Source organism: Corvus moneduloides, chromosome 1, assembly GCF_009650955.1.
Source record: "Corvus moneduloides isolate bCorMon1 chromosome 1, bCorMon1.pri, whole genome shotgun sequence".
Lineage (NCBI taxonomy): Eukaryota > Metazoa > Chordata > Aves > Passeriformes > Corvidae > Corvus > Corvus moneduloides.
This window is the reverse complement of record NC_045476.1, coordinates 34,689,140-34,703,044: the sequence shown is the minus strand read 5'-3', so window position 1 is coordinate 34,703,044 and position 13,905 is coordinate 34,689,140. Positions and strand designations below refer to the sequence as shown.

The window sequence follows — 13,905 nt, the reverse complement described above, 5'->3', positions numbered from 1 at the left end:
GAGGAAATGACTGGTGTGTGTACACAACCTTCTCTAAGCAGGTCTGCATGTGTGCGTTTTCTTGAGGACTTAAACCATCCCTACAAGATCCAGACATTGACTTTCTGGAGTTTCCTCCACTCCCATCTGTGCTTGCTAGGTTTATGTTGGGAAAATACTTGATTGCAATAAAGTTCAGGAAAAGTTGTTCTCTTTGGAGGCAGGTATTATCCAGTTGTATGCCTCTTCTTGTACAGATGCAACCCATAACCCCTCTAATTACCCTTGAAATAACCGATGTAGGAAGTGGAGTGGGCAGGGGGCAGGAATGGGTCATACAAGTGAATCATGATGCATATTTTACTCCAAGCATTACCTCACCTACAGCAGTAGTTTTAATGGAAGCATCTTAACCCTCAAGACACTGCCAACACAGTCACCTATCAAGGCATTTGATCATCAAAGCCTCCTTTCCACAAAAAAACCTGTCAGTTTTTTGGTAGGCTTGAAGCAGGTCAGAGAATTCTGCGTAATTACTCCTTTAGTTTATGGTCATCCATTATGCATCTGACAAAGGCACAGGGTCATTTCTCTTCTCTTTGCAGGCCTAAGCAAAAAGGAGTATTTGCAAAAAGTAATACCTAGACTATTTGACTCGGCAATGGCAGACAAGACACATCTACAGCTTTCTCCCAGAGCTTTTACAGACATGTCATGTTGTAGCATCATGTGGTTTGTCTTCCTAGAGTTTGTTGTTAATGATACGGGGATTTTGAACCTCCTCTTGAAAGTCAGCTGTAAATAGGACATAATCACTGTGAACAGGCAACTGCAAAGACCTCCATGACAAGAGGAAGCCTTACCCGAATATAAGCATCCTGGTGATGTTTAGCAAAGTACAGCATGTTGTCGAGCGCCAGCATTCCAGGAGGGGTCTGCGTGAAATCCATCGCTGGGTTTACATGATTCTGCAAAAAGAGAGCAAGATCACTCAATGAGCACCTTTACAAAGGCTATCAGTTCCCCAGTGTTGATGAGCACCATGGCAGCCTGCTGTGTCAAAGAATGTCCAGCAACAGAGCTCTTTTTGCTGAGCTGAAAACTCTTAACAAGGAAATGGCCCATGCCTCGAAGAACTCTAAAACCAAATACAGACACTATGAAGTTGGAATGTCAGTAATTCACTTCTGCAGCTATGGAATGGAGTTTCCCAAAGGCTGAATGCTTTAGAAGCACAGACACCCACGTCTTTTGTGGCAGATAGACACCTTGGAGGTACTACAGACTAAAAGTACACAAAAATACAGATGTTTGAGCAAACAGATACCAAAACACCTATTTATACAACAGCTGCAGAACGATTTAAAATAAACCACCAGAAGGAGAAAAAAACTACCACACTAAATTGCTGTATTAAGTCTATTGGGTCTTGTGGACTCCTGAACACAAAGGGCCTCAGATAAAATTTTATATGAAAATAAACAGATTAATCTTGTGGAATTCAGGTACATTTTTTGTTACATTCTGAACCTATGAATTTCATCTATGGAATTAATGAATGAACATACCAAATGTAATCAGAGCTCGTTAGCTTCCACATGCACATACGTATTTCAGATGTTCAGTTTCACACAGTACATGAAGAATTACAGTTGCCCAAAATATTCATTAACCCAGCTAATTATCTGATTGGATTGAATTAAACGTACATTTGAACAAGTTTCATGGTTTAGACATGAAAATTTGCCTTGCTACACCAAAGAAGCTGCTCAGAAGTCCCAGGAATATGTCCCCATCAAAAAATGCCTCCCTTCTGCTATGCTCTTTTATCAGTATCACCTTTGCAATGTCTCCTGCTCCACTCATCATTCTGACACAGAAAGATTTCCCTGTCTGCTTTGCAATGGCACTTCTATTCTGTGAGACCCAGCTGACAGGGACTTTAAAAGTGCATTTACTACCAGAAAACTGGCGAAGATCAGCACAGATTTCTTCCATTACTCTGTTTCTGCAGTGTGTTCAGGGTCTGATCCACCCATCTCACTGATAAAAGCATGGGTTTTACTACTTTTCCTTCTGTTGAGTCTGTCAGGCCGTAAAGTGGTAGAAATGAGTGATTCCACTTTTTTGTCCATTTTATCTTCAAATGTATCATACATTGTTTTTAGCCAGTCAATAATTCACAGTCACATAAAAGATTAAAAATAGTAGAAAGCAAAATTTGTATATTAAGATGCCTGCTGCAACTTCAAAAGTAGACAAATATATTAGTCTGAAAATGGCATGCACAACCTGTTGGTTGTACATTTGCAGCTTAGGAGTACTGGTGTACAAGCCAAACAATCACAGGCTCATTATGGAATCAAGAGGATGCCTGGAACCCTAGATTTTTTATAGAAAGATTTATGTAATAGGTATTTCAGAAGGGTAATTGTCATTTAGGAAGGGAAACCAATGTCTTACTGAGTTGTAAGTTCCAAAAACTCCCCTTTAAACTTTTTTTTCCCACACTGCTCATCTGAATGACAGACAAGAGCCCTTCATGGCTATTTCCCCAACTCAACTTTCATCTTCCACATTGATGCATTTATCAGTCAGAACATTTAAAATCAGTACAAAACTGCTTTGAACACATCACAAGCCCTACAGACTTCAGCTTCTGGGAGGAGAAAACTGCCCTTTCTACAATTTTCAAGCATTTCAAAAAAAGCATTTTAAGAGAGGCTGAGTCTGGCAGACACACAAATGCATTTGAAATTGCGTCCATTTTGGCCATAAAGTACAAGTCCTGAGGAAGAACTACAGCATAGGGCTGAACACAAAGTCTTGGCTCCCATGCTACAGCACAGGTAGGATACACTTGGATAAATACCGGACAAACACAGAGAGTTTCAAGACCCAACTATATTTCTCCAGATATTACAATACTAGTACTCATTTCACTGGCATTTACAATGGTAAATTAAAAACAGGACACAAATAAAAAGGCTGAGCGACTGTTGCTTGAACAGTTCTTTCCTTTATCCCATTCTAAATTGACAAAAACCAGCGAGGACACGAGGAATCTCACCACATTTAGTAAGGATGACTCATTTTGTCTCTTACCATCACTACTAGTTCTATGTTCAATCAGAAAAGCCATCTTTCAATCACCTTTACTTTATCTCCAAGTCAAGCCTATAAACCCAGCTATTTTCAGTTTGTTTCTGTTTTTCAAAAGTTTCTGTCACGTGGGATCCCAGGATAACTAGGGCTTGATCTTCAACTATTGATTTAAATGACTAGAAATACACCAGCAGATAATAGCTGAGGATCCACAAGAGAGTTCTGGCATGTGTGAGACAATACAATACCTTCAATTATTCTTCAAATTCAAAAGGAATGTCAGACACTGTTCCCTTCCTTTTTCCTCCCTCCCCCTAAAATTATCCTTAACATGATGAATATTTGTGGTTGAAATATTAAGTTATTAAGAGTGGGTTTAGAAACGAGATACAAAGCTAAATTATCTAAAATGCTGTAGTGAATAATTCAGAAGTAGGCAAACATGCCACCTACAATATAATTTATTAAATATATGGAACACAGTGCTTCAGGCATATTAGTTGCATCCGTTTAGTACAAAATGTATGGCATTTTTCACTTTATGAAAAGAGAAGAGTAAGAAATACAAATGAGACAGATTTGTTACCTCCAATTTTTCAGATAATTTTTGATTTTTTTCCACTAGGCTGAGCAATATCTTTGCATTTTTCAGCTTCAGCACCTAAATGGTACTTAACAGCTTTTGCTCTTATGCTGTATATGTTAACATACCAGAAGCATCAAGAATTTGTTAGCCAACTTCATAGGATACTGTGGAAACAAAAAAACCATTGTTTTTGATAAGATGAAAAACCAAAATCATGTCTGCTTGTGCCATTAAAAAAAAAAAAAATTAAAAAAATCACGCGGCGTGTTTCACAATATGACAGCTATTCTGGCTAAATCCCTGTGCAGTAATTACATCCAGACAACCTAGCATTCCAATGCAGTTCTAGCTGTGTAAAGCTTTCTTCTCTATCCTGAATGGCTTCACTGTTTTACTTCTGGCTCCTGCAGCAACCTCTGGGGCACGTATAGATTTCAGTGGTAGGAAAGTGTCCTCACACCGAGATGCCTGTTCACAGCAATGGGGTACTGTCTGTAATTGCTAATGGAATAAGGACCCCTCAATCCTTCTGTTATTCCCAACAACAGTATCTTCCACGTGAATATGCTGAAGCAAAGGAACTACTTATTTCCCTGCAATTCTAGGCCATTAACACACAAATTTATTGCTGTCTTGATAGATATTGACAGCTTATCACAGATTTTGCACCGGTACTGTGTGCAGCCACGTAAATCAGTTGCTGAATCATGCTAGTTTGTCCTGAAAGCAGCTTGAAGAAGGTGCTAGACCCCTTAACAGTTTTCCAAATCCCAAAGCAGCTCAGGTGAAACCCTATTCTCCATGCCTCACTCCCATAAGTGCTATGACAAAAACACGTCAGAAGTTTCCAGGGAAGAATCAGGACTGCAAAAAAACCAGTGACAGAAGAACTTCCAAATGTCAGAAGAATCCAATTTTAATGGTGTCATTCTAAAATGAACCCTCTCAAAATTGGTCATTTTTTTTACAGAAAAAGGAACAATCTGTCTACAAAGATAACACTGGTGACAGCAATTTCTTTCTCCCAGCTTCAATTACTTTCTTACTCATTTTCTTCTTCCTTTTAAAACTAAACCACTGTTCTGGGGGTAGGAAGAAAAGCAATCACCTACCTGGTTCTACAGCACCTCTGCAAAAACTTTCCCTGGATCAAATCAGGGAACCATAGTAGTACATACATGGATATTTGTTCCTAATAACTCAGGACAGGAAGAGTGGGAACTTTTAAAGTGAGATTTACATTAAATTATGAATTGATAAACTTATGCTAGAAGTATCAACAAGCACGAAGACTCACCATTTACCCCTTCCCTAAATAAACCGGAATCTTTACATGCAAAATGTTCCCATCTGTTCATTTACACAAGAATTACAAATAAGGAAAAATGATACATTATAAAAACCAACATTTGTGAAGAGGTAGTCAGCTAAAATTCTTAATGAGGAAATATTTTTGTCTTTTTATTTAGCAGCACTATATTCAAAGAGATGATGATGATGCACACAGCTTCTATCATTCCACTTAATGAGATATAACAGTGACTTGGGAATTTTCAACCTCTATGTAATCAATGAAAGCAAGAACTGGCAGATTTGTTTTTCTCTTGGTAACTATTTAAATATGCAAATGTGAATACTTTTTTCTACAAAAGCCTATTTTTTTTAAATTTACAACAGAACTCAGTGCTACAATGAAAATGTACCTGGAGGATTCCTGAATTAAAAACAAACAAACAAACATAACCACAAAAAACCCCACACTCTAACTCAAGTGAGAAGTACCCAAAGCTCAGCAACTGCTATAAATTTGAAAGAATATGAAGAAAATAATTTAAGACACTTTCAGTGCAAGTCATGTAAACCCCATCCCCACTATCCCACCACATATAAAGAGCTCCAGTATGTTTTTGTACTGGATATAATTTTCATGAAGGTTTACAGATTATATTTGTATACAATGATGGTGGGTTTTCCTTTAACTAATTTCTAGCTCTTTTTAGCTTTCTGTTTTGGCAAACATTTGTCCATGTCTACTAGCAAGTAGAAATTTTGGGGTTTGTTTTTGGTTTTGGTTGTTATTGTCATGACAGCTTTGGGATATATATTAGTAGACTACAAATGTTATGAAACTCATTCCTACTGAGGTAACGTGTTAAGCAACAGACTTCCTGGATCAAGTTTGATCTCACCAATATGGACCCAACCTTCTCAATAGCAAAGAAATTTTAAGTGCAATCTGCACATCATTTGCCCTACAAAAGATAAAAAGCAATAATTTGACTACCATATATCCTTAATTCATTGAGCTACTATGTAATCTAATGTAAAGAACAAGAGTTCTATGTAAGTCACCACCAGAAATCCGCCCCAGTCATGAAAAGATGCTATGGTGGTAAAAATAGCAAAAATCTGAATGTTAAGGAGGTGCAATTAAATCCCCTAAAAATCACTAAATAGAACATAACAGGCATGTCAAAAGCTCTACATATTTTCAGTCATGGATAAATTACACATTATAAAGCAAGACAAAAAGCTCTTGCATAATTCTTTGTAGTTTACACATGCCTATATTACATGGAGCTAATGCTTTGGATTCCAAAATCTTAAACCCTATGGGCTGGCAATAATTTGAAAGCCTAGAAGAATCCAAAATTACTGCTGTAACTCAGAGTGATCAGATCTTGTCCAGTGTATGAAAACTGTAAGCCACCTTTCCAGTTTTATTATAGTTAATAAGGGCAAATTTTAAAGTTAGATACATGTTTAGCACTTCACAGATTGTTGACTTCATATTACTGGAGTAATGTTTACTGGGCAAATGTAGTTATCAAGCAGTAACAGGTCATGTACTCTTTCAGGGATATATAGAATGAATCAATGGGATGTAGTCATTTCAATTAAATTTTTTCAGCATTGAAAATTAATTTCAGATATCTCACCATATCCACTAAGCTTACAGAAAAATAGAATAAGCAGTCACATATCCAGTTGCAGATATAGCTGGACTGGGTCAAAAAACTAAAAGCCATACTAGTTTATTTACTGAGATTACTAGATCACTTTACAGCCAGACCCTGCCAGATTTTCTGTCTACCCTGACTTTTTGGGCAAAGTCAGTCCACTTTAGATTAAACTGCTGCCAGGTGAGATGTGAGCTAATCCAGATGGCTTTCACTGCAGGGAATTAGGGACCCGTCCCATGAGACTTTCTAGAGGCCCAGCTGAAAGGGTGTGAAGCAGATGTCCCTCCAGCCAGGGCTGCTGGAGAGCAACCAAGAGCTACAGCTTTTCAGATAGCTCCAGCTCTTACAAAATCACAATGGAGTGTATTACCCATGCCCTGACCAGCAAGACACTTTTGTATTGTCTGAACTAAAACATCCATGAAGAACACTGGTAAGAACTGGCACAGAGCACCCCCAACCTAAAAAGAACCACTGTTATAAATACAGGCTTTTTAATGACTTTGGAGTGTGTCAGGAGACGACTGGTTTAATTTTACGAATGTCATTAAAGCAGTTTGCCTTCCCTATACAGACAGGATCTAAAGCGCAAATTCTCATCCTGCCCAGCAGGAGAATTATCAAGCTAGCAAGAAGACAGTTATGTGAGAAAACAGTGTGAACAGTGCTAGCAGGAACAGCAAGCCAAAGAAATTAATCCATCTACACTTGGATACTGCAAACGAACACAGATTAAATGTTTGCAACTAGACAGAAGTCATACCTGCAAGAATCAAAATCTACCTCAGTAATTTTATCTCTGGGACTCCTATCAAATGTGTCAATTAGTTAGACTTAGTGTTCCTAAGTCAAATTTTGTCATGAAAAGTTTTTTTTGAGTTTGAGAAAGTTTAATTCCTGTTGAATAAGGTAGATTGTGACTTCCACTCATTATCTAAGCATAATGGCTCCATAATTCAGGAGAAATTCAGAGCTCTTCAACAGACATTTTTTACAATTTAAGGAAAAGATACAAAATAGTTAATGAGTGTACATATATATTTTAGCATATGGCCAAAACAAATGAGTCACATTGCCCATCAACAAGGAAAAATTTTCAAGTGAAGTAAAATGAAAATTTCAAAACCAAATAGTGCCAAATCTTGGGCTGCTTGAATCAGAGTTTTCTAAGCCTAAGACTAGTAGGAGAGAATATTTTTGATTACTTCAGTTGCACTCCTGGCATTTTTATCTAAAGTTAACCTTTTTGACATAATATTTGCTTCTGTAATTTAAGGTGCAATAATTAAAACAACTTTCAGTTGTATTTCCTTTTAAAGAAAAATTACTTAAATTATAGGCAATCAAGTAAAATCAAAGTCAATCAAGTAAAAAGAATCATTAGAACTTTCCTGAGGATGTGTATCTACAGGGAAGCCACATGCGAGGCCACTTAATTGCTGAAGTGGCCTCTCTCGTATGTCATCTCTCTGAAGAGTGAAATTTTGAATGGGATCCTTCCTGCTGCAGCAACTCTCATCCCCAGTAAAGGATATGATGCTTGTGTACAATGGTAGGCACAACCACAGAACAAGAAGATTGACACTCCATTTGTGCAGTGAATTATAGTTCTCTTGGCATTTCATTAATACCAACGACTGTGGTGGCTGGGGACATCCCTTCATCCTTACAATCTGTGCTGCTTTGAGAACAGAGAGCTTGGAAAGGAACCTAAACCCAATGCCAAGCATCACAAGGTAAGTTGGGATAGATCTTTCTCTCCCTTTCACTATTACTGTAGAAAGGTTTTGTTATTTTCCTTTCCAAGCAAGCTGGCTAAAACCTCTGTCATTTGCAAAAGGAAAGGCCCAGGCTGTGTTTAGTTCAAATAGAGTAGAGGGGTCAGCTCTGTGTCTGAGAAGACTCCAGTTCAAAACGAATCATCCACATGAATCTAGTGGCTGCCTGGCAGCCAGATACAACAGCTGTCCAAATTTAAAATGGAAAATTCTCTCCCAGAGCTCTGGAAAACAGAACTGGAATGGCTTTTGCAGCCAGGCATATGTACCTGCAAAAATGGGTGAAAAAGCCGGCCACCACTTAAGGAGCTCCATGGTTCACACACTGACAATTTTTTTATTACCTGTGACCAGGTCAAGCTTCTAATAATCACAGAGGATAAGATTAAAACTAATCTACAGCAAAGGAGCTGTCAATATATATGATATTTTAGCTACCTTTGGGTGGACAAGTACAAAATTACCAGCTCTACAGTCAAATCTTTCCCTTGCTGGAGTACAAACAGCCAGGCTCTGCAGATGTCAGGGACAGGTTTGGAATACAGGTTTGGAATACCTCCTAACATCTTTGAGTCATATTCTGCTTTAAGTCAACAATAACCTATGCCCACCCTGTAGGATACCCTCCTCTGTCCTCAACAGTGAGGTAATAAAAAAAAACAAAACAAAACTAACCCAAAACCAACCAACCAACGAAACCAAAAAAACAATCACAAAGATTAAAAAATGACTGGATCCATTCATTAGAGGATTTCAGTTCCCTTGACTTCCATTTTTCTTTGCCTCCCTCTACAGGAACATGAAGCTCTTGTGACTAGAGTTGGGCTCTGCTAAATGTTGTTATGTTTTGTGTGTCTGGGTATTGTTCTGCTCTGCCTTCAGTCTCCTCCAGACAAATGTCGAAAAGAGGATGGAGCTGCACCAAAACATAGGGAGATTTTTTTTAAAAATAAGGACATTTTAAAAGAAGACATATCTCTACTATTCTACGATTTTATGTAGGGGCTGTGTAACAACCTGTGACTACCTTTAGCTACCAAAATATTCAGAATTCAGATATGAAGGTGTTTCTAATTCGGGGAAATAAATTGGTTATTTAAAAATAAGGTGCCTTTCTCCCCTTGTCCTTGAATTCATTCTCAGGCCTCAGTTAATGATTTCTCATATTCAGAAAGAATGTCTGTAACTCTTTGTAACTGAAGAAAATCTAAATATTTTGTGTGCTATGTTATTTACCATCCTTTAAATCTTACAACAGGCAAAAGCACCCCATGAGGAATGAGAGGAGGAGGAAAAAGCAACATGCACATCTAAGTAACACACGTATCTGTTTGCAAGCATGTATACACTGAAAAATTGCATAAACTTAAATAGTTGCTGTAATTAACATTAAATTGAGTTTGCACAGTTTCACAAAACTACCATCATTTAGCAAGGGTTTGTCTAGAACCAGCTATCCAAGCCAAGTCTTGTGAAACAGATGAAGCTCACACAACAAAAGAATAGAGATGTCATTATGTCTGACCAGTTTTGTGGGGGATGTTTCCCCAACTTCTTTTGTGTGTGTGTGAATTCTGAGACACGTGTGGTACATAATATACAGAGAAAGACATCCAAGATCCATCTACCTCCCAGTGAAGGGGTCAGAAAACAATTCTTTTGCTATGATACGGTTGAAACAAACTATTCAGCCCAACTACATTCAAATCCATGGAGCTTGCCTGCCCCCACGAGTTCATAACTGGGATGCACATAATAAAGAAAACAATTCAGTGAAACCATAAATAGTACATATAAAAAAAACCAAAAACCAAAACCCAAACAGAAATGCAATGCTCCATTGTGCCTTATTTTAAATTAGCACATTTACATTTGTTAGTGGATTTTCTTCAAGAGAAGCATGTTTTTTCAAATCACAAAGAGTTTAATATTTTTATTTTACAAGTTTGCAATGGAAAATACCAAAAAGGTGTAAAAATACTAAATAACAACCTTTTATTCTCCCTTCTCAAAACAATTACTTCATTAAGAAACTGATTTAAAGGATGATTCCTTCAACTAATATTTAAAAAATCAAAACACGAAAGAATTGACATTATACAGAGCCAGTTCATGCACCCTCACAGACACACAACCACAGATATTTTATTCTGGTTAGTTTTAAGTTCGTTCTTAAAGTGATAGTGGAAGTTCAAAGAAGCTGGCCCACTAAGATAGGATTTTTTTCTGTCTTTTCTCCCTGGAAGGACTGAAGTTAAGTGGAATTCAGCTGCATGGTAAAAGGCTGGTTTATTAATTTTAACAGTATTCAAGTTGCTAGATGCCCATAGCTCCTGACAAGTAGTCCTGGGAAATCACATGCATGGTAAACAAAAACAGCAGCTTTAACATAGGGATTTTCTGGTCTGTGTTACTGGTCACCATAAAGATGCATCTGACCCAGGAATCTCATCCTGTGCATATCAGCTCAGATCAACAGCATCAAGTTTATACAAAATTAGTAGCTTCTCTACTGCACAGATGTCATCCATTGCACATGTCATAAGGTCAGGCTTTCCTGGTTACAACATAACCCATTTTTGTTAATATGACAAAGTTCCTCAAGTTTTCTCCCAGTCATTTAAAACCTCATGCCTCCAAACAGCAGTAATTCTCTCGCATTCTTCTGTTAGCACTCAGGATCAGCAGACAACAGTCTGACAATGAAGAAAAATTGCACTATCTTTAGGCTTTACGGATCAATTCACAGTTTTCACAACCCATTTCATCTTTTGTCATTCTTAAATATTTATTCCACACTGCAATCACACCTGGCTGAGAAGATGTGACATCTGACATCATCTGCCCCTGTGGACTGCGGAGATCACCCCTCTCTCTTGGGGGAGTTGCACCCCCATTCACATGTAGGGCAACCAAGCTGTTCCTCTGCTCGTGCCTAGCGGGCATCTGCCCACACCTCCTTGCACTGCTCAAAGTGCTCCAGGGACTTAACGAAGAGATTTGTGAATCAAACACTAACCCTGGGGCCTACCCTGCTCTAAGTTATACCAGAGGCTTTGTCTCTGAGCTAATGTGAGCCGATACCATTGGCTCCTGCCGTGTTCCCTCTGCAAAGAAGCCAGCGAGCTCAGCCAGCAGCACCTTTCCTGATGCCGAAGTCGCTTCAGCGATGCACAGAAGTAACGCAAGTGAGAAGTAACAAGTACTGCGCTAGATTGGCGCCCAATGTGGGGCAGTACTTGTGCTCGAAGCAGGAGCTCTGGCGTGCCCCTGGTCAGAGTGTCAGTCCAGCTGCGTTCTTCTGTGCGTCGCTGCAGCGACTTCGGCACCAGGAAAAGAGCTGCTGGCTGGGCTGGCTAGCTGGCTTCTCGGCAGAGGGAACACGGCAGGAGCCCATGATGTCAGCTCACGTTAGTTTGGAGACAAAGGAAGAGAGAGGCTGTTCTGGTCTGACTCCTAACAGGTTTATTGTTAGAAGTTTCGCAACCCGAACAAGCTCAGAAGGGATGGAATGCGATGGGAGCCTCCCCCGAGGCTTGGCCACAATTTTATGGGGAATTTGAAAACCGCGGTGAAAGGGGAAAACAACCAATGAGTTACAAGCCAGGGGGAGGATACAATTTAACAAGAACCACTGGGGGAAACCGGGAGGCAGGAGTTGTAACAAAGAATCAGTGAACAACCGAGTAACCGAGAGTTTTCCCGACCCGGGGGAGGTGGCTTGTACCCGGGCACCGCCTGGGGGGTGTGGCTTAGGCTTCTGAGCCGCCCATCAACCCACCCTCTGAGTCTGCCTCTTCGGGAAACTCCATCCAGGGGATGGGCTGGGATTAATTGGCATCTTGCTGCCCCGTCCCCGCAGGGGGCTGGGTCACCGCAACACAGTGTGGAGAGTGGTTTCAGCATGACCTTTGCCAAGTTGCAAACCTCAGCGGGGAGTGTTCCATTCTGTCTGCAGCAATCGTCTTTTCAGCACAGCCCTGGTTTTCCACAGCCTAGCACCAAACACATGGCGTGGCATGGAACCATGGAATGCTTTGTTTATGGCAAACAGTAACTTAGAACTATGAAACTGTGCTTATGGGAAAGAATGCAATAGGTCACACACCTTTGAGCTCCCAGCAGCACCAAGCATGAGAGTAAACTTGTGGGATTTCTGGATTTCTCCCTCTCAGGTTTGAAGAGAGATTGATGCTTTGCTGCTAATGCTCACATGTGCAGAACGTAGTCTTGAGTTGGCATCAAATGTAAGTTTTTCTGATTGCATCTATAACTACATTTACAAAATCCTCTTTTACAGATTTTTAGAAACTCCTTGGGGGTAAAAAAAAAAACCCAAAAAACAACATCTAAAAATCTCAGACTGCAAGAAAGCATCCCTGCCACATAGCCTACACAAGGTTGAAAAATACTCAGACACAGGAACAAACTTTATTTTGGGGGGGATGAAATATCTCACCAGTAAGTGCCAGAAAGGAAACTATTTACAGTGCACTGTATAACAAACCATAATGTGTAAGCCAAATTAAGTAACCCACAGAGGTATCATTTAGCCTGAACATCAGACATCTGCTGGCATTCAACTGAGAAATGGGAATTTGCAGCCCAGAACAGTTATTTCTACTATTTCTAAGGCTGGAAACATTCTGCATACATGCAAGCAAGCTGTTGAAAAACTTTGGTGAGCGACTGACAGCTGGTGTGATACTGGTGCCCTCTGCCGTCAAATACTACACTTCAGTTACCAGCTTTCTTTTAAAATGAGGTTTTGCTATACTCCAAAAAATATCGAGCCGTATACAGCGGGGAAACCAAGTATTTCTATCTGTAGGTGCATTATAAAAAAAACCAATCCTGACAGACATTTAGTATTACTGCAAAGAGAAGATCTAAATACTCTCTTAGAAAACAATCAGTGAGACTTCCACCTGGAGCCCCATATTGTAAAACAATCTAAAATATTCATCTAATAAATTAAAACATTCCTTTGTTTTTCAACAAGCATAGTGAAAAAACAAGTGAAATGGAGACTTTGTGGGTTTGTTTTGGGTTTTCTTTTTTCGTTTATTTTCAGGAAATAAACTAAAAATGTCCCTTTTCAGACTGAATTTTCTCCATTTAGATTCAGAAAAATTAACTGTAAAATTAACAACTCGCTTGAAGATTGCAGCTCCTCCAAATGCCACTATAGACTAATAAAACCATGAGTTACATCTTTAGTATCATCATCAGTACATTTATATATCCTTACTCTTCCATTCTGTTTTTCTTTTCTTGTAGTTCATGTATTTTGTTCACCTTTGTCATGCAAGTTTCAGCACCTTTCTTGTGGTTGCTCTGCCTAAGATAAAGCAAGCAGCAATGTTCACAGAAACATCAGGGAAGAAAGATGTCAAAAGCAGAGGGAAACTTGGGAAAAATATCTAAATCACAGGTAAATCTGGTTGTGCCACCTGCAGTTCAGGTTGTCTGACACTTTCCATTTTTAAACTTT

The 13,905-nt window shown here is 39.2% G+C and overlaps 1 protein-coding gene across 4 annotated transcripts in view; it reads right to left on the bottom strand.

The window, feature by feature from the left end:
- Positions 1–13,905, bottom strand: part of ELMO1 (engulfment and cell motility 1) — a 305,632-nt gene that overhangs the window by 162,420 nt on the left and 129,307 nt on the right. For all 4 annotated transcript variants that reach the window (XM_032105001.1, XM_032104994.1, XM_032105017.1 and 1 more), the window contains one exon: positions 843–947. In XM_032105001.1, coding sequence (XP_031960892.1) covers positions 843–947 — 105 coding nt within the window. The remainder of the gene's footprint in view (positions 1–842; positions 948–13,905) is intronic.